Source organism: Nerophis ophidion, linkage group LG06 (assembly GCF_033978795.1).
Source record: "Nerophis ophidion isolate RoL-2023_Sa linkage group LG06, RoL_Noph_v1.0, whole genome shotgun sequence".
Classification (NCBI taxonomy): Eukaryota; Metazoa; Chordata; class Actinopteri; order Syngnathiformes; family Syngnathidae; genus Nerophis; species Nerophis ophidion.
The window spans coordinates 20,041,056-20,065,441 of record NC_084616.1 but is presented as its reverse complement, the minus strand read 5'-3'; the positions used below and the strand labels follow the sequence as shown (position 1 = coordinate 20,065,441).

Sequence of the window (24,386 nt, the reverse complement as noted above, 5' to 3'; positions counted from 1 at the left end):
ATATATATACACATACATATATATATATACATATATGTATGTGTGTGAATGTATATATTTTATATATATGTATATATGTATGTGTGTGTGTATATATATGTATATATATATATATATATATATATATATATATATATATATATATACATTAAATAGGGCTTCACGGTGGCAGAGGGGTTAGTGCGTCTGCCTCACAATACGAAGGTCCTGCAGTCCTGAGTTCAAATCCAGGCTCGGGATCTTTCTGTGTGGAGTTTGCATGTTCTCCCCGTGAATGCGTGGGTTCCCTCCGGGTACTCCGGCTTCCTCCCACCTCCAAAAACATGCACCTGGGGATAGGTTGATTGGCAACACTAAATTGGCCCTAGTGTGTGAATGTGAGTGTGAATGTTGTCTGTCTATCTGTGTTGGCCCTGCGATGAGGTGGCGACTTGTCCAGGGTGTACCCCGCCTTCCGCCCGATTGTAGCTGAGATAGGCGCCAGCGCCCCCCGCGACCCCGAAAGGGAATAAGCGGTAGAAAATGGATGGATGGATATACATTAAATATATATATATGAAATACTTGAAAATATATACACCCACTGTTCCCCCCCAAATACTCCATTTACGTTCTGCAACCTGTATAATAACCAAGCTGTAACAACATTGTTATTGTAAGAGCGAACGCCAAGGAACTCTTTTTCTAATGTATCAACACATCGGCGTGCTACGGTATTAGCCGCAAAAGCTAGCTCAAAATTTTTTGCACGAAACACGTTTGAGTTTGTAATGCACAACAATGTGATAGGACACCAATCTGTACTGAGAGAAACACATCAACAATCATAATACAGTGTCTGTTAAGTATTATTTCATGTTTTGTCTCTGCACAGCTGGTCAGACGACATATGTACGTTAGTTGTAATAACACACATGACGTGCTCCGTGTATCATGATCAATATTATAGGGATTCACTCGATGGACAGTTGTGTATTTGGTCCAGCTGGCTTGGGAAGTTTTTTTCCTGGTTTATTTAGGCAAGTATTCCATTTATGTCAAAATATATTTGCTCCAATTTCCACATTTACAGCGTTATACTGTTGTAACTTTGACCTCACTCTCTCGGCTTCCGTCCGCTCCATCGTCTCACTCTTCGTCCATGCTCTCTTCTATAAGCAGTACATCGTCCTCAGTATGTTCAGCTTCAAAACGGTCCAAAAATAGTCGTCTTTGTTGCTTGTTACCGAATCTGCCATCGCCTTTGTATAATTGTGCAGTTCCCCTTTAATTATTGGCCAAGAACAAATTGTACAGTGGACCCTCGATTTATCAGCCCCTCTATTTACAAACTTTTCCATTTAAAAACTTTTCGATGGAGCCAAATATGTATTTTGTGTTCGAACGGTGTCTCTCTGTACCAATGATTCATTCATTTTATGTCACGCTAGCCGACAAAAAGCCCTCCACGTCACTAGTCACTGCTCAGTGCGTGTGTTTTTTCACCTTTTGACAAGTTTTGTTCGTTTTGCTAACTCAACATGAGTCCACAAAAGGCATCAGACCCGCGTGGAATGAAGAAGAAATTACTTTGGTGTTAAAAAAAAAACAAAAAAACTGCCATTAATAGCGCTCACAAGCATAGCAAGAATCGACAAAGCCGGTTTCGCACCACAGCAAGTTTTAATTGAGATAAGACCAGAGTCTAAAAATATGCCAAAGCAGACTTATTTCACAGCGGAGGAAAATACAGTACTTATCATATCGCGACACAATAGCACACACTCGGCCCCTCCTCCCGCCCCCTTACTTCTCTTCCTCTGTCATCCTTTCTGTTCAGCTCCTCTGCCGATATTAATTTTACTTATTTAATTGTTTAGTGTTGTAACAATACAGTCGTTAAAGTTAAGGATTTAAATGATTTCTGATAATTTGTGAGGGCACCAAAGAGATTTCTGTGTGTGTGTGCGTGTTGGCTTGATATTGTGTTCAGAGTGTACAACCCTTCTCTAGATTCTCCAATTATTCATTTTTGCGTTATTTTTCATAGAGATAGTTGCCTCATTGTACACACTTTTCTTTTTACGAACCCCAAACCACAACCATTTTAAATGGTTATTCGTAAACCAAGCTTCCACTGAAATAAGTAATCCATCCTGCACAAGACTGACGTTAATTTATGAGTTCCAGGTTTTGGTCATCTCCTGGAGTCTTTAAGTGGGCCAGAAGGAGCTGACGTTTGTTTGTTTCTTTGTTTGCATAACCTTGTCTGTTGTTGGCGTCACGCGAGAACCAGACTAATTGTTTGTGGTAGACTGAAGGAACATTTTGTGACGTAATTCTCTACTTCTATTGTACGCCCAGGGTGGAGTTCAACTGACATGTTGAGGTTATGAAAAATAAGTTTTCACACGTTCGACCAACAAGTTTTCATACATTCTACCTACACTTATTCACACATTCTACCAACACGTTTTTACACATTCTACCCACACGTTTTCACATTCTACCTACACATTTTCACTTTCTACCAACACGTTTTTACACATTCTACCTACACGTTTTCACATTCTACCTACACATTTTCACTTTCTACCAACACGTTTTCACACATTCTACCAACACGTTTTCATACATTCTACCTACACTTATTCACACATTCTACCAACACGTTTTTACGCATTCGACCAACACGTTTTTACACTTTCTACCAACACGTTTTCACACATTCTACCAACACGTTTTACACATTCTACCGACACGTTTTACACATTCTACCTACACGTTTTCACATTCTACCTACACGTTTTCACTTTCTACCAACACGTTTTATCACGTTCTACCAACACATTTTCATACATTCTACCTACACTTATCGACACATTCTACCAACACGTTTTTACACATTCGACTTACACATTTTTGCACTTTCTACCAACACGTTTTCACACATTCTACAAACACGTTTTACACATTCTACCTACAAAATTTACACATTTTACCTACAAGTTTTCACATTCTACCGACACGTTTTCACTTTCGACCAACACATTTTCACACATTCTACCAACATGTTCTACGCATTTTACCAACACGTTTTACACATTCTACCAATACGTTTTTACACATTCTACCAACACTTTTTACACATTCTACCAACACTTTTTACACATTCTACCTACATGTTTTTACACATTCTACCAACACTTTTTACACATTCTACCTACATGTTTTTACACATTCTACCCACACGTTTTCACACATTCAACCAAAACGTTTTCACACATTCTACCAACACGTTTTCACATTTTACCAGCACGTTTTTACACATTCGACCAACACGTTTTTACACTTTCTACCATCACATTTTCACACATTCTACCAACAAGTTTTACACATTTTACCTACATGTTTTACACATTCTACCTACACGTTTTACACATTCTACCTACACGTTTTCACATTCTACCTACACGTTTTCACTTTCTACCAACACGTTTTCACACTTTCTACCAACACGTTTTCATCCTTTTTACCTACACTTATTCACACTTTCTACCAACACGTTTTCATCCTTTTTACCTACACTTATTCACACATTCTACCAACACGTTTTTATGCATTCGACCAACACGTTTTTACACTTTCTACCAACACTTTTTACACATTCTACCTACATGTTTTTACACATTCTACCCACACGTTTTCACACATTCAACCAAAACGTTTTCACACATTCTACCAACACGTTTTCACATTTTACCAACACGTTTTTACACATTCGACCAACACGTTTTTACACTTTCTACCATCACATTTTCACACATTCTACCAACACGTTTTTACACATTTTACCTACATGTTTTACACATTCTACCTACACGTTTTACACATTCTACCTACACGTTTTCACATTCTACCTACACGTTTTCACTTTCTACCAACACGTTTTCACACTTTCTACCAACACGTTTTCATCCTTTTTACCTACACTTATTCACACATTCTACCAACACGTTTTTATGCATTCGACCAACACGTTTTTACACTTTCTACCAACACGTTTTCACACATTCTACCTACACATTTTCACATTCTACCTACACGTTTTCACTTTCTACCAACACGTTTTCACACTTTCTACCAACACGTTTTCATCCTTTTTACCTACACTTATTCACACATTCTACCAACACGTTTTTACGCATTCGGCCAACACGTTTTTACACTTTCTACCAACACGTTTTCACACATTCTACCAACACGTTTTACACATTCTACCTAAATGTTTTACACATTCTACCTACACGTTTTCACATTCTACCGACACGTTTTCACTTTCTACCAACACGTTTTTACACATTCTACCAACACGCTTTCACACACTCTACCAACACGCTTTCACACATTCTACCAACACGTTTCACCAACACGTTTTTACAGATTCTACCAACACGCTTTGACACATTCCACCAACACGTTTTCACACAGTCTACCAACACGGTTTCACATTCTACTCACACGTTTTCACACATTCTACCAAAATGTTTTCACACATTTTACCAACACGTTTTCACATTTTAACAACACGTTTTTACACATTACACCAACACGCTTTCACACATTCTACTAAGACGTTTTACACATTCTACCAACACGTTTTACACATTCCACCAACACGTTTTCACACATTCTACCAACATGTTTTTACACATTCCACCAACACGTTTTCACATATTCTACCAACATGTTTTTACACATTCTACCTACACATCTTTACACATTCTACCAAAACGTTTTCACACATTCTACCAAAACATTTTCACACATTTAACCAAAACATTTTCACACATTCTACCAACACGTTTTCACATTTTACCAACACGTTTTTACACATTCTACCTACACGTTTTTACGCATTCCACTGACACGTTATACATATTTTATCAACATGTTTTACACATTCTACCTACATGTTTTTACACATTCGACCAACACGTTTTCACACATTCTACCAACACGCTTTCACACATTCTACCAACACGTTTTTACACATTCTACCTACACGTTTTTACACATTCTACCAACAAGCTTTCACACATTCTACCAACATGTTTTACACATTCTACCAACACGTTTTTACACATTCTACCAACACGTTTTATCACACATCCTGCCAACACGTTTTTACACATTCTACCAGCGCATTTTAACACATTCTACCCACACATCGTCATCTTTCCAAACAACGGTCATTAATGCATAGCGTGATTGTCTGCGCTCCACTTTGGACAATATCTGCCCCCCTCATGGCTGCCTTTGAACAACCTCATTAGGGTAACGAAATCGGTCATGTGACGTGTGATGAAGCTGCTGAGTTTTGAAGTCTGCCGGTGAAGTCGATCTGAAGCGATGAATGTTGATGAACAAACTCCAGGAGGGGAGCAAGAAGATGGTGCTCCCCAGATGTTCAAGTATGGACATATGCTGAATCTAAAACATTGGTGCTGTATGTGAGATGAGGAGGTTCTGTGGTCCTTCCTTGCTGTCGACATGTGCTACTTGAATTATTCCACATCTCGGCGTGGAGTAGAAGGTGGAACTGGAAGAAGAGTAAAGAACAACATTAGTGTCGTCAAAGCTGCAGCTTTTCTGACTTCCATCTTGAGACGGATGTCTGCCTGAGCTTAGGGAAGACTTGGCACTGGCCCGTCTCTCACCAGCACTTACATTCCCAACATAATTAGGTCAACTGCTGCTGAGCTCTGCTTCCAAGTTGGTCGTCACGGAAACAGATGTGCACCGCCAGCCTTGTTTCAGTCCGCTCGGCCCTTTTTAGTCCCGCATGAGAAAAGTTCTCTTTTTGTTCTATTTTGTGAATGATTTGGTGTTCACACCTTTCCAATTGCAACTGTCGGCAGCTGTGAACGGCGCCATCTGTGGCAGATAACGGTGGTGTTTGGCAGAGCCTTATGTGCCAGGCAAATGGCACCAAGGTGGGCATTGTGGCCAGACCTGATAGGAGATTTTGTCTGCTGGCCTTCAAATTAGCCGAAAAGCAAAGTGACAACAGAAAGGAGAAAATAGAAAATGATGAATCATTGGCGGAGGTGACAGAAGAAGAAACAACTCCATAATCGTAAAATAAACGCAACAATCAATGTTTCTGTAAAGAATGTTTTCATGGCATAACCAGAGCGAGAATACAACCTTACATTTTATGTAAATCCCAGGCGCCATGAAGACATTTTATCGCTGCGGTGCATTTGGCAGGATTAAACCTTCACAAAGAGCCAGGATCATTGCACACTAATAAGCGTGACTTCATTAAATTCATTTGCATAAATGAAAATATTCAAATGCCGGCTTAGCATAATGAAGATTTGTATCGCCTTATATTGCAAGTGCTGCACTATCACAGTAATCTGGCAGTCCCATATGTGTGTGTCTTTATATGTATGTTTATATGTATACATACATATTTAATATATATATATAATATAATATAATATATATTTTTTTTGTCTATACTGTATATATATATGTGTGTATATATGTATGTATGTATTTATATGCGTGTGTGTATATATATATATATATATATATGTATGTGTATATATATATGTATGTGTGTGTGCGTGTGTGTGTGTTTATAAATATATGTATTAGTGTATATATGTATGTATGTATACATGTGTGTGTATATATACACATTTGTGTGTATATATATGTATATATACATATATATGTGTGTTAATGTGTATATATGTATATATACATAAAAAATGTGTGTATGTATATATATATATATATATATATATATATTTCTACATACATATATACTTGTATATATATTTTTATATACAGTATATATGTATGTATGTATGTATGTATACATATCTGTGTATATATACAAATATATTTGTGTATGTATATATATATTTTATTTATATTTATATATATATATATATATATATGTATATATATATTTACTGTATATATATATACTGTATATATATATATATAAATATGTGTCTATGTATGTATGTATGTATGTATGTATATATATATATATATTTACTGTATATATATATACTGTGTATATATATATATAAATATGTGTCTATGTATGTATATATATATATATATATATATATATATATATATAAATGTGTGTGTATGTATGTATATATATATATGTGTGTATATATACAAATATATTTGTGTATGTAGATATATATTTCGTTTATATGTATATACATATATATATATATATATATATATATATATATATATATATATATATATATATATATATATACACACACACATATACATACATATATATATATATACTAATAACATTATTGGACTCTGCAATTAGGTGGCCACTTGTACGCCCCCTTCCGCCCAAATGCAGCTGAGATAGGCTCCAGCACCCCCCGCCACCCCGGAAGGGACAAAGTGGTAGAAAATGGATGGATGGGTGAGAGTCAGGCACAATCGACTGGACATGTTGACAAGAGTCAGCTTACGTTTGCCACTTTTCCATTTGAATGTTGTCTGAGACATAGAAGGTTGAAAAGGGAAAAAAGTTCTCCAATGCTGGATAAATTGATGATTAAAGGACAATTTTAGGAATGTGGATAGTAACAACTCTCGATTCGATAACGATACTTGGGTCATCGTTCTATCGCAATGTATTTGGTGAAAAAAAATCGTCTTTGAAAATCGATTCTTTGGATCAGTTCACAATCGTAACAAGAAATGTGTTTTGGGTGTTGTTGGTTTTTTTATCCACCACCATTCCTTTTAATTTGCAAGCCACTATCATTATTTGACATTAAAGCTTTTTTTGCTTTTAGTGTTCAAGTAGCAAAACAAGATGGCTGCAAATCCTGAATTCAAAATTGTGTGAAAAGCTCAGTCGGGTTGTGGAATGAGTCATCCTTTGTTCCCACTTCTCAACATCTAAGGTAAAGCCAATGTAACAGGAGTCCTCACAGGCTTTGGGGGTGTCCAAGTATTAGTTCTGGTGCAACTGGAGCCCAGACGGTCCTCTCCTGTCTTGTGGGAGCCCGAGGGCTGGTGGAGAACACGAAAATAAGAATTGAACACTTGAGCTGGAGATGACAAAACTTACTTTACCTTTTTATGGGTATTATTATCACTGCAGGAGCACAAATGGTTGAAGGTGATCAACATTTAGATTTTTAATTGCTGTAGATTTACTTTCTACTAATGTACAAACTTCTGCTAAATCTACTTCACTTTTAAATAATATTCTGTTTGTAACCCTTAAAGGGGAACTACACTGTTTTTGGAATGTTCCTTGTCATTCACAATTGTTTTATGTATTCTAAATCATGAAATACAGCAAGTATGAGGTGGCTAACAACGCAGCTAATAGGAGAACGCTATTGCCCCCATAAAAAAAAAAAAAAAAAGTGCCAGGAATACTCCATTTACATGTCCTGACCTGATTATTAACAAATATTCGTGATATTGTTATTACAAGGAGGAACTACTCTGCTATATTGACATATTGAGCTGCTGCATCGCCTCTGAGTTAGTGAAATTGAAATCTAGATGACAAATCATGTCTCTCGCCTGGATAGTAGAGAGGTTGTGGACATGATATGGCATGTCCAACTTAGGCCAGAAAGACGCGAAAAAACACTTTTTTGACTCTTTGTGAGGATGATGATGAATTGTTGATGTACAGGGGAAGATAAAAACATCCCATCAGTCTTTATCCCATTGAGAGCAGACGTTGTACAGTAAGTAATTGTTTAATTATGTTTGTATATCTTGCTTAGCAATACTGCTCCATGATGCTTAGTGTTTGACTAAAGCTGCATCTGTTTAGCACACAGTTTCTAAAACTTGTAGATCATCTTCCTTATATTCAGGCTCAAAAATAGAAGTTTTTGGATCATCATTTGTCCCAAAGTAGTCTTTTTGTCCCAAAGTAGTCTTTATTTTCTCTCACCAAGTCTGCCATGATTAGTAGTGTTGTTGAAGGAAAAGTGACAGTTATGATGTGTCTGTGAAATGAATACTTAAAAAGATGAAAGTATGTAAATATTACAAGTTGTTATTAATTTTACTAGATACTACATATATATTTAGAATATGATGAAAATATATAGATACTACACGTTAGGAATTTTATTGCATTACATATATACTTACAGTATGATGAAAATATGTACATATTACATGTTGTTATGAATGTTACTAGATACTACATATATACTTACAGTATGATGAAAACATGTAAATATTACATGTTATTATGAAGGTTACTAGATACTACATCTATACTTACAGCGTGATGAAAATATGTAAATATGACATGTTATTATTAATGTTGCTACATTACATATATACTTACAGTATGATGAAAATATGTAAACATTACATGTTATTATGAATGTTAATACATTACATATATACTTACAGTATGGTGGAAATATGTAAACATTACATGTTATTATGAATGTTAATACATTACATGTATACTTACAGTATGATGAAAACATGTAAATATTACATATTATAAATGTCACCACCTTACATATATAATTTCAGTATGATTAAAATATGTAAGTGTTACATGTTATTATGAATGTTACTAGATACTACATATATACTTACAGTATAATGAACATATGTAAAAATGACTTGTTATTATGAATTTTACTACATTACATATATACTTACAGTATGATGAAAATATGTAAATATTACAGGTTATTACAAATGTTACTAGATACTACATGTATATTTAGAGTATGATGAAAATATATATATATTACATGTTATTATGAATGTTATTACATTATGTACAGTATGATGAAAATATGTAAATATGACATGTTATTATGAATGTTATTACATTACATATATACTTACAGCATGATGAAAATATGTAAATATTACATGTTATTTTGAATGTTACTAGATACTACATTTATACTTACAGTGTTGTAAATAAAACCACGATCGAGGTTTTTGGAGGGGTTTTTAGAGCACTTTATAAGCGTAATGGAGCGACTTTTGCTAGCGTTTATTTACGACTTAGAATGCATCAAAAATAGAAAAACGTGTGATGGTGAATGATGCACACAATTCCAAAAATAGAATGCAGTTCCCCTTCAAGGCTCAGACAGAACCCCACAAATAAACCTGCCACATTTCCCATCAACCCCGAAAGTCACGTCTCGTGTCAGTTTTCAGCCAGAAAACCAAAGTGTCAGTTTTGATGTGAGCCCGAGGCCTGGATGACAAAAGGATGTCTGTGTGCTGCATCAATGGATCCTAATCAATCACGTGGAAACATTTTAATAGACTCACACGTGCACTTTACTTGTGGTCACTTGTGCAGGCGTCTGCCCTTTTGTCCCAATGACCTACAAACACTGTTAAGTGCATGAAGAAATATGTGAAAGTGTGTCTAGACACTTTCTTACAATAACAATGTCGCTATAGCTTGTAAATAAAACATTGTTGGATATTGACTTTATGATTTTTAGAGTGACGTTTAGGCACAATAATGGAATCTCCATGACCTGCATTGTTAGCCGCCGCGTGCAAGCAGTTTTTCACTCTTTAGAAGGCACAGAAAGTCTCACGTACAGATTGTGGATGGTGGTCAAAGTTCCTGAAAAAGTGCAGTTTTGCTTCCACAAAAGACAAGAAGGTCTGTAATCCGCTCTGGCGTTAATCCCGACACTTAGAAACTGTACGAGCAGCCGAGCTGTTGAACGTTGGAAGTGTTGCTGCCAGCCGCTTAAACACACGCCGAAATAACGCCCGGCTTTGGGCGGATTGGAGCAATTATTGGCGCCCTTCTGAGCGGAGATGTTGGCAGACATCTGCAGCACTTTGTGGCCCAGCTGCTCTGCCATGCATACTTGAGCATCTCTTACCTCGTGGCTACTATCAAACGCTATTGCCATGGTTACCGTGTGTGTGTGTGTGTGTGTGTGTGTGTGTGTGTGTGTGTGTGTGTGTGTGTGTGTGTGTGTGTGTGTGTGTGTGTGTGTGTGTGTGTGTGTGTGTGAGCAACTGGCAGGAGGTCGCCACACCTCGCTATCTACCGGTAATCACCCCCACACTCACTTCAAGGGCCTTCTGTCAGGCCGTGTGGCCCCGCCCACTTTGTGACACAGGCTGTGGAGTCAAGGTTCAAAGGTCACAACCTAGACATCCAATCACACGACATCTGACGTTACCAAAAGCGACCATCTTCTCCGCAAAGTGTTGATATTCGATTTAATTTTTCTCTTGTTTGTCATTGTTGTTGTTTGTGAATAAACATTTTAGTGGGAAGTGTTAAGTGTTTTTTATTGTGTTTTATTCACAATTCTTATGTAAGACAAAAACAGCTGTTTTTTTATTTTTTCATGCATGCTAGATCGTAAATAATCCTTAGCAAGAGTCAGCTAACCATGCTGACAAAGAGAGTCGCTCTATTTTGCCTGCACAATTTAAAAAACATCCACACACCTCCCTCAAGGTTTTATATCCACTCTGTAAGCATATATGTAGTATCTAGTAACATTCATAATAACATGTAATATTTACATATTTTCATCATACTGTATGTATATATGCGACGTAGTAACATTCAAATTAAATAACAATCTGTTCAGGCTCCGCTAGATCAGGGGTGTCCACAGTTTGGCCCTAGGGCCATTTGTGGCCCACAGATGATTTCTGAATGGCCCACAGCGCATTCTTAAAATAATATTTTTAAAAAGTGGAATAAAAGAAAAAATATGTGAGATGTAACGAGTAAAAGTAGCAATGTTGACTCCAATAACAAACTTTTTTTTATTTAAAACTGTCATTGATCAAAAAAATAATAAAAAATAGAGATCTAGAGATTTAAGTGTTCGAAGTAAAAATAATATATTTTGATGAATGACTAACACTTTTATGTGTGGGACCCTTTATATCCCCACAAACATAATTAAACAATCACTTACTGTCCACTGGCTGCTCTCACTGGGATAAAGACTGATATATAGGTATATATGTAATGTAGCAACATTCATAACAACATGTAATAGTTACATATTTTCATCATACTATAAGTATATATGTAATGTAGTAACATTCATAATAACATGGAATATTTACATATTTTCATTCTACTCTAAGTATATATGTAGTATCTAGTAACATTCATAACAACATGTAATATTTACATATTTTTATCATGCTATAAGTATATTTGTAATGTAGTAACATTCATAATAACATGGAATATTGACATATCTTCATTCTACTCTAAGTATATTTGTAGTATCTAGTAACATTCATAACAACATGTAATATTTACATATTTTTATCATACTATAAGTATATTTGTAATGTAGTAACATTCATAATAACATGGAATATTTACATATTTTCATTCTACTCTAAGTATATATGGAGTATCTAGTAGCATTCATAATAACATGTAATATCTACATATTTTGATAGTTTTAATTATTCATTTCACAGAGTCATCACAACGCTCACTTCCCCTTCAACAACAACAAGACTACTAATCATGGCAAACTTGATAAAAGACAACAAAGAACACTTTGGGACAAACGATGATCCAGCAACTTTTATTTTTGATCCTGAATATAAGGAGGATGATCTAAAAGTTTTAGAAGTCAAACATTGGGCAGTATTGCTACATGCTAAACAATATGTACAAACATAATAAAACAACCACTTACTGTACAATGTCTGCTCTCACTGGGATGAAGACTAATGGGATGTTGTATCAACAATTCATCAGCATCCTTAGAAAAGGGTAAAAAAAATTAAAGTAGTCTTTCTGGCCAACTCCGGGTCTAAGTTGGATGTTAATGTTGACCAACTTGTAGGTTTAGGTCCACAACCTTCTACTATCCATGTGAGAGGCATGATTTATCATCTAGAATTAACTTTCACCAACTCAGAGGCGATGCGGCAGCTCATTTTGTCAATATAGCAGCATAGTTCGCTCTGCTTAAATAGTTCCTCTGCGTTAGCGCTTTTAATAACAATACGACTAATACTTGCTAATATTCAGGTTACCTTTTTTTTCAACTTCTTGTTCGACAAAAAAATAATGAACCAAATTCAATGTTATGAATTATTGACCTTTTTAAGGCTCTGATTACGTCACATCAAATATTCCACTTTATAAAATGTTTGGGGAAAATTTTGCACTTTTTGTGATTTTTCAATAAAAAAAGGGTTTTTTTGGAAGAAAAACAACTTTCATGCAACGGATAGATCTGAAAGTGATCTATAGATAGTTAAGTGTTGAAAGTTAAAAATATACATATATTAATGTGTGACTTCTTTTCAACACTTTAATGACTGAGACCCTTTTGGGTCCCTGGGACCTTTAGTGTGATTTGTTTTCTTAACTTGTCATTGCTCAAAAAATTATAATGAATCCAAATCAATGTTGTTATGAATTATTGACATACTTAAGGCTCCGATTAATTCACATCAAATGTTCCACTGTGAAAAATGTTTTTGGGAAAATTTTGCACATTTTGTGATTTTTCAATAAAAACAAGGTTTTTTGGGGGGGGGGGGGGGGAACAAGCTTTTTGGCAACGGATAGATCTGAAGGTAATCTATAGATATTTAAAGTGTTGAAAGTTAAAAAATATATAGATTAGTGTGTGACTTATTTTCAACACTTTAATGACTGAGACCCTTTTGTGTCCCGGGGACCTTTAGTGTGATTTATTCTAAACTTGTCATTGCTCAGAAAATAATAATGAATCCAAATCAATGTCTTTATGAATTATTGACATACTTAAGGCTCTGATTACTTCACATCAAATATTCCACTGGGAAAAATGTTTTTGGGAAAATTTTGCACACTTAGTGATTTTTCAATAAAAACAAGGTTTTTTGGGGGGGAAAAACAAGCTCTTTGCCAACAAATAGATCTGAAGTTAATCCATGGATATTTAAAGTGTTGAAAGTTAAAACAAATATATTAATGTATGACTTATTTTTAACACTTTAATGACTGAGACCCTTTTGGGTCCCGGGGACCTTTAGTGTGATTTATTTCTAAACTTGTCATTGCTCAAAAAATAATAATGAATCCAAATCAATGTTGTTATGAATTATTGACATACTGAAGACTCCAATTACTTCACATCAAATATTCCGCTGTGAAAAATGTTTTTGGGAAAATTTTGCACATTTAGGGATTTTTCAATAAAAACAAGGTGTTTTTAGGGGGAAAACAAGCTTTTTGGCAACGGATAGATCTGAAGTTAATCTATAGATATTTAAAGTGTTGAAAGTTAAAAAAATATATATATTAGTGTGTGACTTATTTTCAACAATTTAATGACTGAGACCCTTTTGGGTCCATGGGACCTTTAGAGTGATTTTTTTCTAAACTTGTCATTGCTCAAAAAATAATAATGAATCCTAATCAATGTCCCTATGAATTATTGACATATTTAAGGCTCCGATTACTTCACATCAAATATTCCACTGTGAAAAATGTTTTTGGGAAAATTTTGCACATTTTGTGATTTTTCAATAAAAACAAGGTTTTTTGGGGGGGAGGGGAGGGGTACAAGCTTTTTGGCAACGGATAGATCTGAAGTTAATCTATAGATATTTAAAGTGCTGAAAGTTAAAACAAATATATTAATGTATGACTTATTTTCAACATTTTAATGACTGAGACCCTTTTGGGTCCCTAGGACCTTTAGTGTGATTTTTTTTTTTTCTCAACTTGTCATTGCTCACGAAATAATAATGAATCCAAATCAATATTGTCTGAATTATTGACATACTTAAGGCTCCGATTTACTTCACATCAAATATTTCACTGTGAAAAATGTTTTGGGAAAAATATTGCACATTTAGTGATTTTTAAATAAAAACAAGGGTTTTTTTTGGGGGGGGGGCAAGCTTTTTGGCAACTGATGGATCTGAAGTTAATCTATAAATATTTAAAGTGTTGAAATTTAAAAATATATATTTATATATGACTTATTTTCAACACTTTAATGACTGAGACCCTTTTGGGTCCCTGGGACCTTTAGTGTGATTTTTTTCTAAACTTGTCATTGCTCAAAAAATAATAATGAATCCAAATCAATGTTGTTATGAATTATTGACATATTTGAGGCTCTGATTACCTCACATCAATTATTCCACTGGGAAATTTTTGGGGGGGAAAATGTTGCATATTTTGTGATTTTTCAATAAGAACAAGGTTATTTTTGGTGAGAAAAAAAACTTTCTGGCAACGGATAGATCTGAAGGTGATCTATAGATATTTAACTGTTGAAAGTTAAACAAATATATTAATATATGACTTATTTTCAACACTTTAATGACTGAGACCCTTTTGGGTCCCTGGGACCTCTAGTGTGATTTTTTTCTAAACTTGTCATTGCTTAAAAAATAATAATGAATCCAAATCAATGTTGTTATGAATTATTGACCTATTTAAGGCTCCGATTACTTCACATCAAATATGACACTTTTGTTTGATGACTGTGACCCTTTTGGGTCCCTGGGACCTTTAACGTCCACCAAAACTTGAGGGGAGCCCTAATGAAAAATATATCATATGGGGGGGTTGCCAAAGTCCTCACTGACAAGGTTGTCCTCGTCTTCTGCAGGGCAACCAGATGCTGGAGCTCCAAAGGAACCAGCTGCGTGACGACATCAAGGAGTACAAGTTCCGGGAGGCTCGTCTGCTGCAGGACTACACGGAGCTGGAGGAGGAAAACATCTCGCTGCAGAAGCAAGTCTCCGGGCTGAAACAGAGCCAGGTGAGGAGGTCTAGTTGTTCATAATCACACAAAACTCGAAGGAACATGAGAGATGCACAACTGGACAACATTTTTTAACTATTGTAAACTACACTATTTAAACCACACGGCTTTGTAAGCCACGCCCACTACATTTTCGGGAAATATTTGGCCATATATTAGTCGCACCGGTCTATAAGGCGCAGATATATACTTTGCGAAATGACTTATATACACATGAATATTCTGTAAATGTTTATTTACATTAATTTTTTCCAAACAGTGCCTGTAACAGGGCAGTAAAACGGGTGATTAAACAAAACAGAAGCCATCGTCATGGACCCACTCCAATCAGCTAAACAGGCTCAATAACTCCTCGGTGACGTTTTGGTGAATTTATTTGTGAAATTGAAAAAATACAGAAAGAATGCCGTTGTAAGGTAAAATTACTAACACAGACACTCGTAAAGATATTAGCATATTAGCTAATGCTAACGACGCTGGCTTGGTTACGATAACACGTACAAATATGCATGAAAACATTCCTACAGACATCACACATGTTTAGTGAGTAAGAATTTTTTAGTTATATTGTAAAACTTACAAACGTTGCTCGGAGTGGTGAATGAAGAGTAGGAACGCTATGGATGGCTATTGTCATGATCTGTCGTCTGGATTATGTTTTCGTTTTTTGTTAGTTTTGGACTTTTTTAGATCCTGTTTACGCTCCCTTGTTTAGTTATCAGGGCCACTCATTAGTTTGACCTGCCGCTGGTGTTCGGACACGCACCTACTCTATTTATGAGACTATTATTTAAGCCTGTTTTTGCCAGTTAGTCGGCCTGGTGACATTGCTTGTTTTCAAAGAAATCCCATAGTTCATGTTGTTCGATTCATGCCGTGTCCACGTAAGTCGTGTTTGTTTCATGCCACAGTTTTTTGTTGGTTCCATGCCACAGTTTATGCTGTTTGTTTCATGCCACAGTTTTGTATTTGTTCCACGCCCTAGTTTATGTTTGTTTACCTCATGCCCTGCCAAGATTTGGAGTGAGAATAATAAATATGTTCCTACCTGCAAGCCTTATCAGGAATAGTCCGTTTGCATCCCGGGAGAACAAAAAACCCCCCGTTATGACAGCTAGAAGACCAAAAAAACAAACACTACCCTTAAATGTGCAGCGATTGAAAACATACAGAAGATGGCACGAAAGCACAAATAATTAAACACTTTTTAAGTGTAATTGCTTGTTTTTCATTTCCCTTACGACTGTTTTTTGAGAAAATTCCATATAAGCTGCAGGGTTCAAAGTGTAGGAAAAAAGTAGCTTATTAGCCGGAATTTACGGTACATAGGGGCCAATTATCAGGGCCAATATTTGGCATTTTGACATATACAAAAAGAATGCCGTTGTGAGTTAATGATACCAACACAGACACTTGTATACATGTTAGCATATTAGCTAATGCTAGCAACGTTAGTTTGATTGCGTTATGATAGCACGTGCTAATATGCATGAAAACACTCCTACAGACATCACACACGGGACGCTTTAGTAAGTAAGAATTAATTTAGTTATATTGTAAAGCTTACAAACGTCGCTTGTAGTGACGAATGAACAACCCATACGAGTAGAAACGCTATGGACAGCCAGAAGAATACGCTTAAAAGGAAGGACACCTGCGGTGAGCAAACTTGTCCATAAAATGGCGCCATAGCACAAAGAATAAAATAATTAGTTTTGTTGTTTTTTAACTATTTCTCTGATGGCTGTTTTTGGAGAAAAATCCATACAAGCCGCAGTGTTCAAAGTGTAGGAAAAAAGTAGTGGCTTATTATCCGAAATTTACGGTACATATGGGCCGATTATCAGGGCCGATATTTTAGCATTTTGACGTGTACAAAAAGAATGCCGTTGTGAGTTATTGATACCAACACAGACACTTGTAAACGTTTTAGCATATTAGCTAATGCTAACGACGCTAGTTTTTGGAGAAAAATCCATACAATCCGCAGGGTTCAAAGTATAGGAAAAAAGTAGCACATATGGTTGCAAAAGGACTCCTTTGAAGTCCTTTTGCAATGGGCCTGGCGGACCCTAATAACCACTACTCCACCCCCAGACCCTCACACATTCTTTCCCTGGTCGCTTGTACAGAATGTTTTCTTCTGCTCAACATCCATTTTTTGTGCCGGGGAAATCCAGTTTTTGTCCTTCCCCGGCGCCTCCGCAGTCCCCACTTTGTTTGTTTTGGCTACCGCAGCGGCGTACTCACTACGACGAGCCTCCGTCCGCAGCACTCGCAGCGTGGGCTCATTATAGGAGCGCCACGAGTTTCATGATAAATCATACAAGGCGAAGACGACAGAAAAGATATTCAAACTTTGTGTAAACATCTTGACAAATATGAGAGGATTATGTAAGTCAAGAAGGTGAGGCGGCGGCTGACACATTCTCATACTTTCAGTAACACCCAGGAAGAAATTATGACGGTCATTTTGATCAAATAAATCAAGTAAAAAGGCCCAAAACATCATAAAGGACCCATTTCACCCTAGACATACATTTTTTAAAGCCCTCAGGCAGGAGATACAGGAGAATAAAATGCCGGACAAACCGTTTTAAAAACACTTTGGCCCATTGCAAAATGACTTTGGAGTCCTTTTGCAATGGGCCTGGCGGACCCTAATAACCACTACTCTACCCCCAGACCCTCCCACATTCTTTCCCTGGTCGCTTGTACAGAATGTTTTCTTCTTCTCAACATCCATTTTTTGTGCCGGGAAATCCAGTTTTTGTCCTTCTTCCCCGGCGCCTCCGCAGTCCCCATTTTGTTTGTTTTGGCTACCGCAGCGGCGTAATCACTACGACACAAGCCTCCGTCCGCAGCACTCGCAGCGTGGGCTCATTATAGGAGCGCCATGAGTTTCATGATCAATCAAACAAGGCGAAGACGACAGAAAATATATTCAAACTTTGTGTAAACATCTTGACAAATATGAGAGGATTATGTAAGTCAAGAAGGTGAGGCGGCGGCTGACACATTCTCATACTTTCTGTAACACCCGGGAAGAAATTATGTCGGTCATTTTTGATCAAATAAATAAATAAATAAAGTAAAAAGGCCCAAAACGTCCTAAAGGACCCATTTCACCCTGGACATACATTTTTTAAAGCCCTCAGGCAGGAGATACAGGTCAATAAAATGCTGGACAAACCGTTTTAAAAACACTTTGGCCCATTGCAAAATTACTTTGGAGTCCTTTTGCAATGGGCCTGGCGGACCCTAATAACCACTACTCTACCCCCAAACCCTCCCACATTCTTTCCCTGGTCGCTTGTACAGAATGTTTTCTTCTTCTCAACATCCATTTTTTGTGCCGGGAAATCCAGTTTTTGTCCTTCTTCCCCGGCGCCTCCGCAGTCCCCATTTTGTTTGTTTTGGCTACCGCAGCGGCGTAATCACTACGACACAAGCCTCCGTCCGCAGCACTCGCAGCGTGGGCTCATTATAGGAGCGCCACGAGTTTCATGATCAATCAAACAAGGCGAAGACGACAGAAAAGATATTCAAACTTTGTGTAAACATCTTGACAAATATGAGAGGATTATGTAAGTCAAGAAGGTGAGGCGGCGGCTGACACATTCTCATACTTTCTGTAACACCCGGGAAGAAATTATGTCGGTCATTTTTGATCAAATAAATAAAGTAAAAAGGCCCAAAACGTCATAAAGGACCCATTTCACCCTGGACATACATTTTTTAAAGCCCTCAGGCAGGAGATACAGGTCAATAAAATGCTGGACAAATATGAGAGGATTTAAAAACACTTTTTTACCCGAGAGCAATAGTGTCGCTGAACACAAGATAACAATAATGACTGCGCATGTGAGCTGTATGCTTGTTATGTATGATTTTGCATTAAATTAGTTTGCATACAATTTCGTTGTACACAATGACAATGAAGATCTATTCTATTCTATTCTATATTCTATCTAAATGCCTCAGCTATAATCTATGTGAAGTAGTCCAGAATTGTTTTTATTTGAATATTGCCAATAATTAAGGAGGAAATTAAACACTAAATATGACTTATGGGCCATTTCGTCGACTACTAATCGGTATCAGTATCGGCCCTGAAAAAGCCGATCAGCAGAGGGTTATTATAAAGCACTCATGAATTCAACAAAGAGGAACTCCATCTCTCGTGTTCCTCCGCCGCTCAGGTGGAGTTTGAGGGTTTGAAGCACGAAATCCGCCGTCTGGAGGAGGACACGCAGTTCCTCAACAGCCAGCTGGAGGACGCCATCCGCCTGAAGGAGATCGCCGAGCGTCAGCTGGGCGAAGCCCTGGAGACCATCAAGACCGAGCGGGAGCTGAAGGCGTCCCTGAGGAAGGAGCTGTCGCACTACATGAACATCGGCGATTCGCTCTACAACAGGTGAGTCGGGCGCCGCCGGGCTCCGCCTCCAAACTGACGCGCTCTCCCCCCCCCCGCAGCCCTCTCTGCATCTCCCTGGACGGGCTGAAGTTCTACGACGACGCCGCCAGCGAGCCCAACAACGACGAGGCCCTGCACGGCTACGACAACGGCTTTAGCAAACTGCTCAGCGACGACAACCGCGCCTCCAAGGAGGAGGAGCTCTTCCGTCCGGCGCCGAGTCTGGTGGACGACCTGCTGAGCGAGCTTAACATCTGTGAGATCCAGAAGCTCAAGCAACAGCTGGTGCAGGTGAGGTGCTAGATGACGTGGGGCGGTATAGCTCGGTTGGTAGAGTGGCCGTGCCAGCAACTTGAGGGTCGCAGGTTCGATCCCTGCTTCTGCCATCCTAGTCAATGCCGTTGTGTCCTTGGGCAAGACACTTTACCCACCTGCTCCCAGTGTCACCCACACTGGTTTAAATGTAACTTAGATATTGGGTTTTACTATGTAAAGCGCGTTGAGTCACAAGAGAAAAAGCGCTATATAAATATAATTCACTCACGTGTCTTCTGTGCTCTCATCATAATGGACCCCCCTGCTGGGGATGTTCGATACCAGGGGTCAGCAACCTTTTTGAAACCAAGAGCTACTTTATGGGTACTGATTAATGCGAAGGGCTACCAGTTTGATACACACTTAAATACATTTCCAGAAATAGCCAATTCGCTCAATTTACCTTTAATAAATAAATCTATGTATATATAAAAATTGGTATTTCTGTCCGTCATTCCGTCGTACATTTTTTTCCTTTTACGGAAAGTTTTAGGTAGATGAAAAAAACACTTAATTGAACGGTTTAAAAGAGGAGAAAACACACCAAAAAATTAAAATTACATTTTGAAACATAGTTTATCTTCAATTTCGACTCTTTAAAATTCAAAATTCAACCGAAAAAATGAAGAGAAAAACTAGCTAATTTAATCTTTGTGAAAAAACTTAAAATAATTAATTCATGGAACATCATTAGTAATTTTTCTTGATTAAGATTAATTTTAGAATTTTGATGACATGTTTTAAATAAGTTATCCAACAAAGCTTTATTTACAAGCTATTATAAGAAAGTGTCTAGACCAGGGTTCACCAACCTTTTTGAAACCAAGGGCTACTTCTTGGGTACTGATTAATGTGAAGGGCTACCAGTTTGATACACACTTAAATAAATTGCCAGAAATAGCCAATTTGCTCAATTTACCTTTAATAAATAAATCTATATATGAAAAAAAAAAAGGGTATTTCTGTCCGTCATTCCGTCGTACATTTTTTTTCCTTTTACGGAAGGTTTTTTTGTAGAGAATAAATGATGAGAAAAACACTTGAGTGAATGGTTTAAAAGAGGAGAAAACACAAAAAAAAAATAAAATTAAATTTTGAAACATAGTTTATCTTCAATTTCGACTCTTTAAAATTCAAAATTCTGCCGAAAAAAGAAGAGAAAAACTAGCTAATTCGAATCTTTTTGAAAAAAATTAAAAGATATAATTTGTGGAACATCATTAGTAATTTTTCCTGATTAAGATTAATTTTAGAATTTTGATGACATGTTTTAAATAGGTTAAAATCCAATTTGCACTTTGTTAGAATATATAACAAATTGGACCAAGCTATATTTCTAACAAAGACAAATCATTATTTCTTCTACATTTTCCAGGACAAAAATTTTAAAAGAAATGCAAACAAATTTGAAATAAGATTTAAATTTGATTCTAAGGATTTTCTAGATCTGCCAGAATATTTATATATTTTTTGTAATCGTAATAAGTGTGAAGAAATATTTCACAAATATTCTTCGTTGAAAAAACAGAAGCTAGAATGAAGAAATAATTCAAATGTATTTATTATTCTTTACAGTAAAAAGTAAAAAAAATACTTCAACATTGATTTAAATTTTCAGGAAAGAAGAGGAAGGAATTTAAAAGGTAAAAACGTATATGTGTTTAAAAATCCTAAAATCATTTTTATGGTTGTATTTTTTCTCTAAAATTGTCTTTCTGAAAGTTATAAGAAGCAAACAAAAAAAAAAAAATGAATTTATTCAAACAAGTGAAGACCAAGTCTTTAAAATATTTTCTTGGATTTTCAAATTCTATTTGAGTTTTGTCTCTCTTAGAATTAAAAATGTCGAGCAAAGCGAGACCAGCTTGCTAGTAAATAAATACAATTTTAAAAATAGAGGCAGCTCACTGGTAAGTGCTGCTATTTGAGCTATTTTTAGAACAGGCCAGCGGGCGACTCATCTGGTCCTTACGGGCGACCTGGTGCCCATGTTGGTGACCCCTGCTCTATACAGTGGGGCAAAAAAGTATTTAGTCAGCAAGTTCTCCCACTTAAAATGATGACAGAGGTCTGCAATTTTCATCATAGGTACACTTCAACTCTGAGAGACAGAATGTGAAAAAAAAATCCAGGAATTCAAGTTTTAGGAATTTTAAAGAATTTATTTGTAAATTATGGTGGAAAATAAGTATTTGGTCAACCATTCAAAGCTCTCACTGATGGAAGGAGGTTTTGGCTCAAAATCTCACGATACATGGCCCCATTCATTCTTTCCTTAACACGGATCAATCGTCCTGTCCCCTTGGCAGAAAAACAGCCCCAAAGCATGATGTTTCCACCCCCATGCTTCACAGTAGGTGTGGTGTTCTTGGGATGCAACTCAGTATTCTTCTTCCTCCAAACACCACGAGTTGAGTTTATACCAAAATGGATACATGGATGATACAGCAGAGGATTGGGAGGGTATCATGTGGTCAGATGAAACCAAAATAGAACTTTTTGGTAGAAACTCAACATCCACACACTCCACTCCTACCGGAACTGCAAATTCTAGTTTAGATGTAGTTTTTATTTACTTCCTCGGGATTGAAATCCACTCTTCTCCACCTGCCCGTCGGCACATCTGACCTCTGATTGGTCAGCTGCTGCGTGCTGTCAATCATCACGGTGAAGAAAACAGGCAGCGGCACAGAGCCAATCAGTGAGCTTGTGGGCGGGGTCTAAAGAGAAGCAAACTTTAATTAAGTGTCTTTTTTTCCCGCTTGTTGCTAATGTTTGACTTGTCTCTATTTAATGTAGTGACATTTTTTTAGACGGTAAAAAGTGCATGGGACCAAAACGGCCTTTTAAAATGTACAGGGGACATGTCCTCCCTGCCCCCCCCAATTACATCCCTACACACACACACACACACACACACACCAGACGGCCACGACAGTGGGTGGTGTGACACCAGTGGACCTGCCATCTGCTGCATTTCCACCGCAGGAGTTCAACACTGCGCACGAGTGGTTGCCATGGTTACCGGGAAGAATCGGTATTGTTTAGGGGTGAAGAGATTGTTGTTGTTTTTTTTTCCCTCTCCTTTTGTCAAACGCACAATTGTTTCCTCTCCTGACGAATACATTCTGGTGCTTGTTTTAGGAAAGGCATGGAGTTATATATTATATCTTATTTTATTTATTTTTTCTTTGATGCGCCTGTAGCTTATTTTTGGTATTATTCTCAACTTTTCTTGCTTTTTTTTTAATCACTTATCTTTAACCTACTGAAATGAGATTTTCTTATTTAAACGGGGCTAGCAGGTCCATTCTATGTGTCATACTTGATCATTTGGCAATATTGCCATATTTTTGCTGAAAGGATTTAGTAGAGAACATCGACGATAAAGTTTGCAACTTTTGGTCCCTAATAAAAAAGCCCTGCCTGTACCGGAAGTAGCAGACGATGTGCGCGTGGCGTCACGGGTAGTAGGGCTCCTCACATTGTTTATAATAATAGCCACCAGCAGCTAGAGCGATTCGGACCGTCCATCCATCCATCCATTTTCTACCGCTTATTCCCTTTCGGGGTCGCGGGGGGCGCTGGCGCCTATCTCAGCTACAATCGGGCGGAAGGCGGGGTACACCCTGGACAAGTCGCCACCTCATCGCAGGGCCAACACAGATAGACAGACAACGTTCACACTCACATTCACACTCTAGGGCCAATTTAGTGTTGCCAATCAACCTATCCCCAGGTGCATGTCTTTGGAGGTGGGAGGAAGCCGGAGTACCCGGAGGGAACCCACGCATTCACGGGGAGAACATGCAAACTCCACACAGAAAGATCCCGAGCCTGGATTTGAACCC

At 37.2% G+C, this 24,386-nt stretch overlaps 1 protein-coding gene across 4 annotated transcripts in view; it reads left to right on the top strand.

The window, feature by feature from the left end:
• LOC133554344 (protein bicaudal D homolog 2-like) overlaps positions 1-24,386 on the top strand; it is a 120,779-nt gene that overhangs the window by 64,104 nt on the left and 32,289 nt on the right. For all 4 annotated transcript variants that reach the window (XR_009807098.1, XR_009807097.1, XR_009807096.1 and 1 more), the window contains exons 3-5: positions 15,648-15,800; positions 20,006-20,220; positions 20,280-20,511. Coding sequence is in view for 1 of the 4 variants with exons in the window: in XM_061902955.1 (XP_061758939.1) it covers positions 15,648-15,800; positions 20,006-20,220; positions 20,280-20,511 (600 nt within the window). In the remaining 3 variants the exon portion in view is untranslated. The remainder of the gene's footprint in view (positions 1-15,647; positions 15,801-20,005; positions 20,221-20,279; positions 20,512-24,386) is intronic.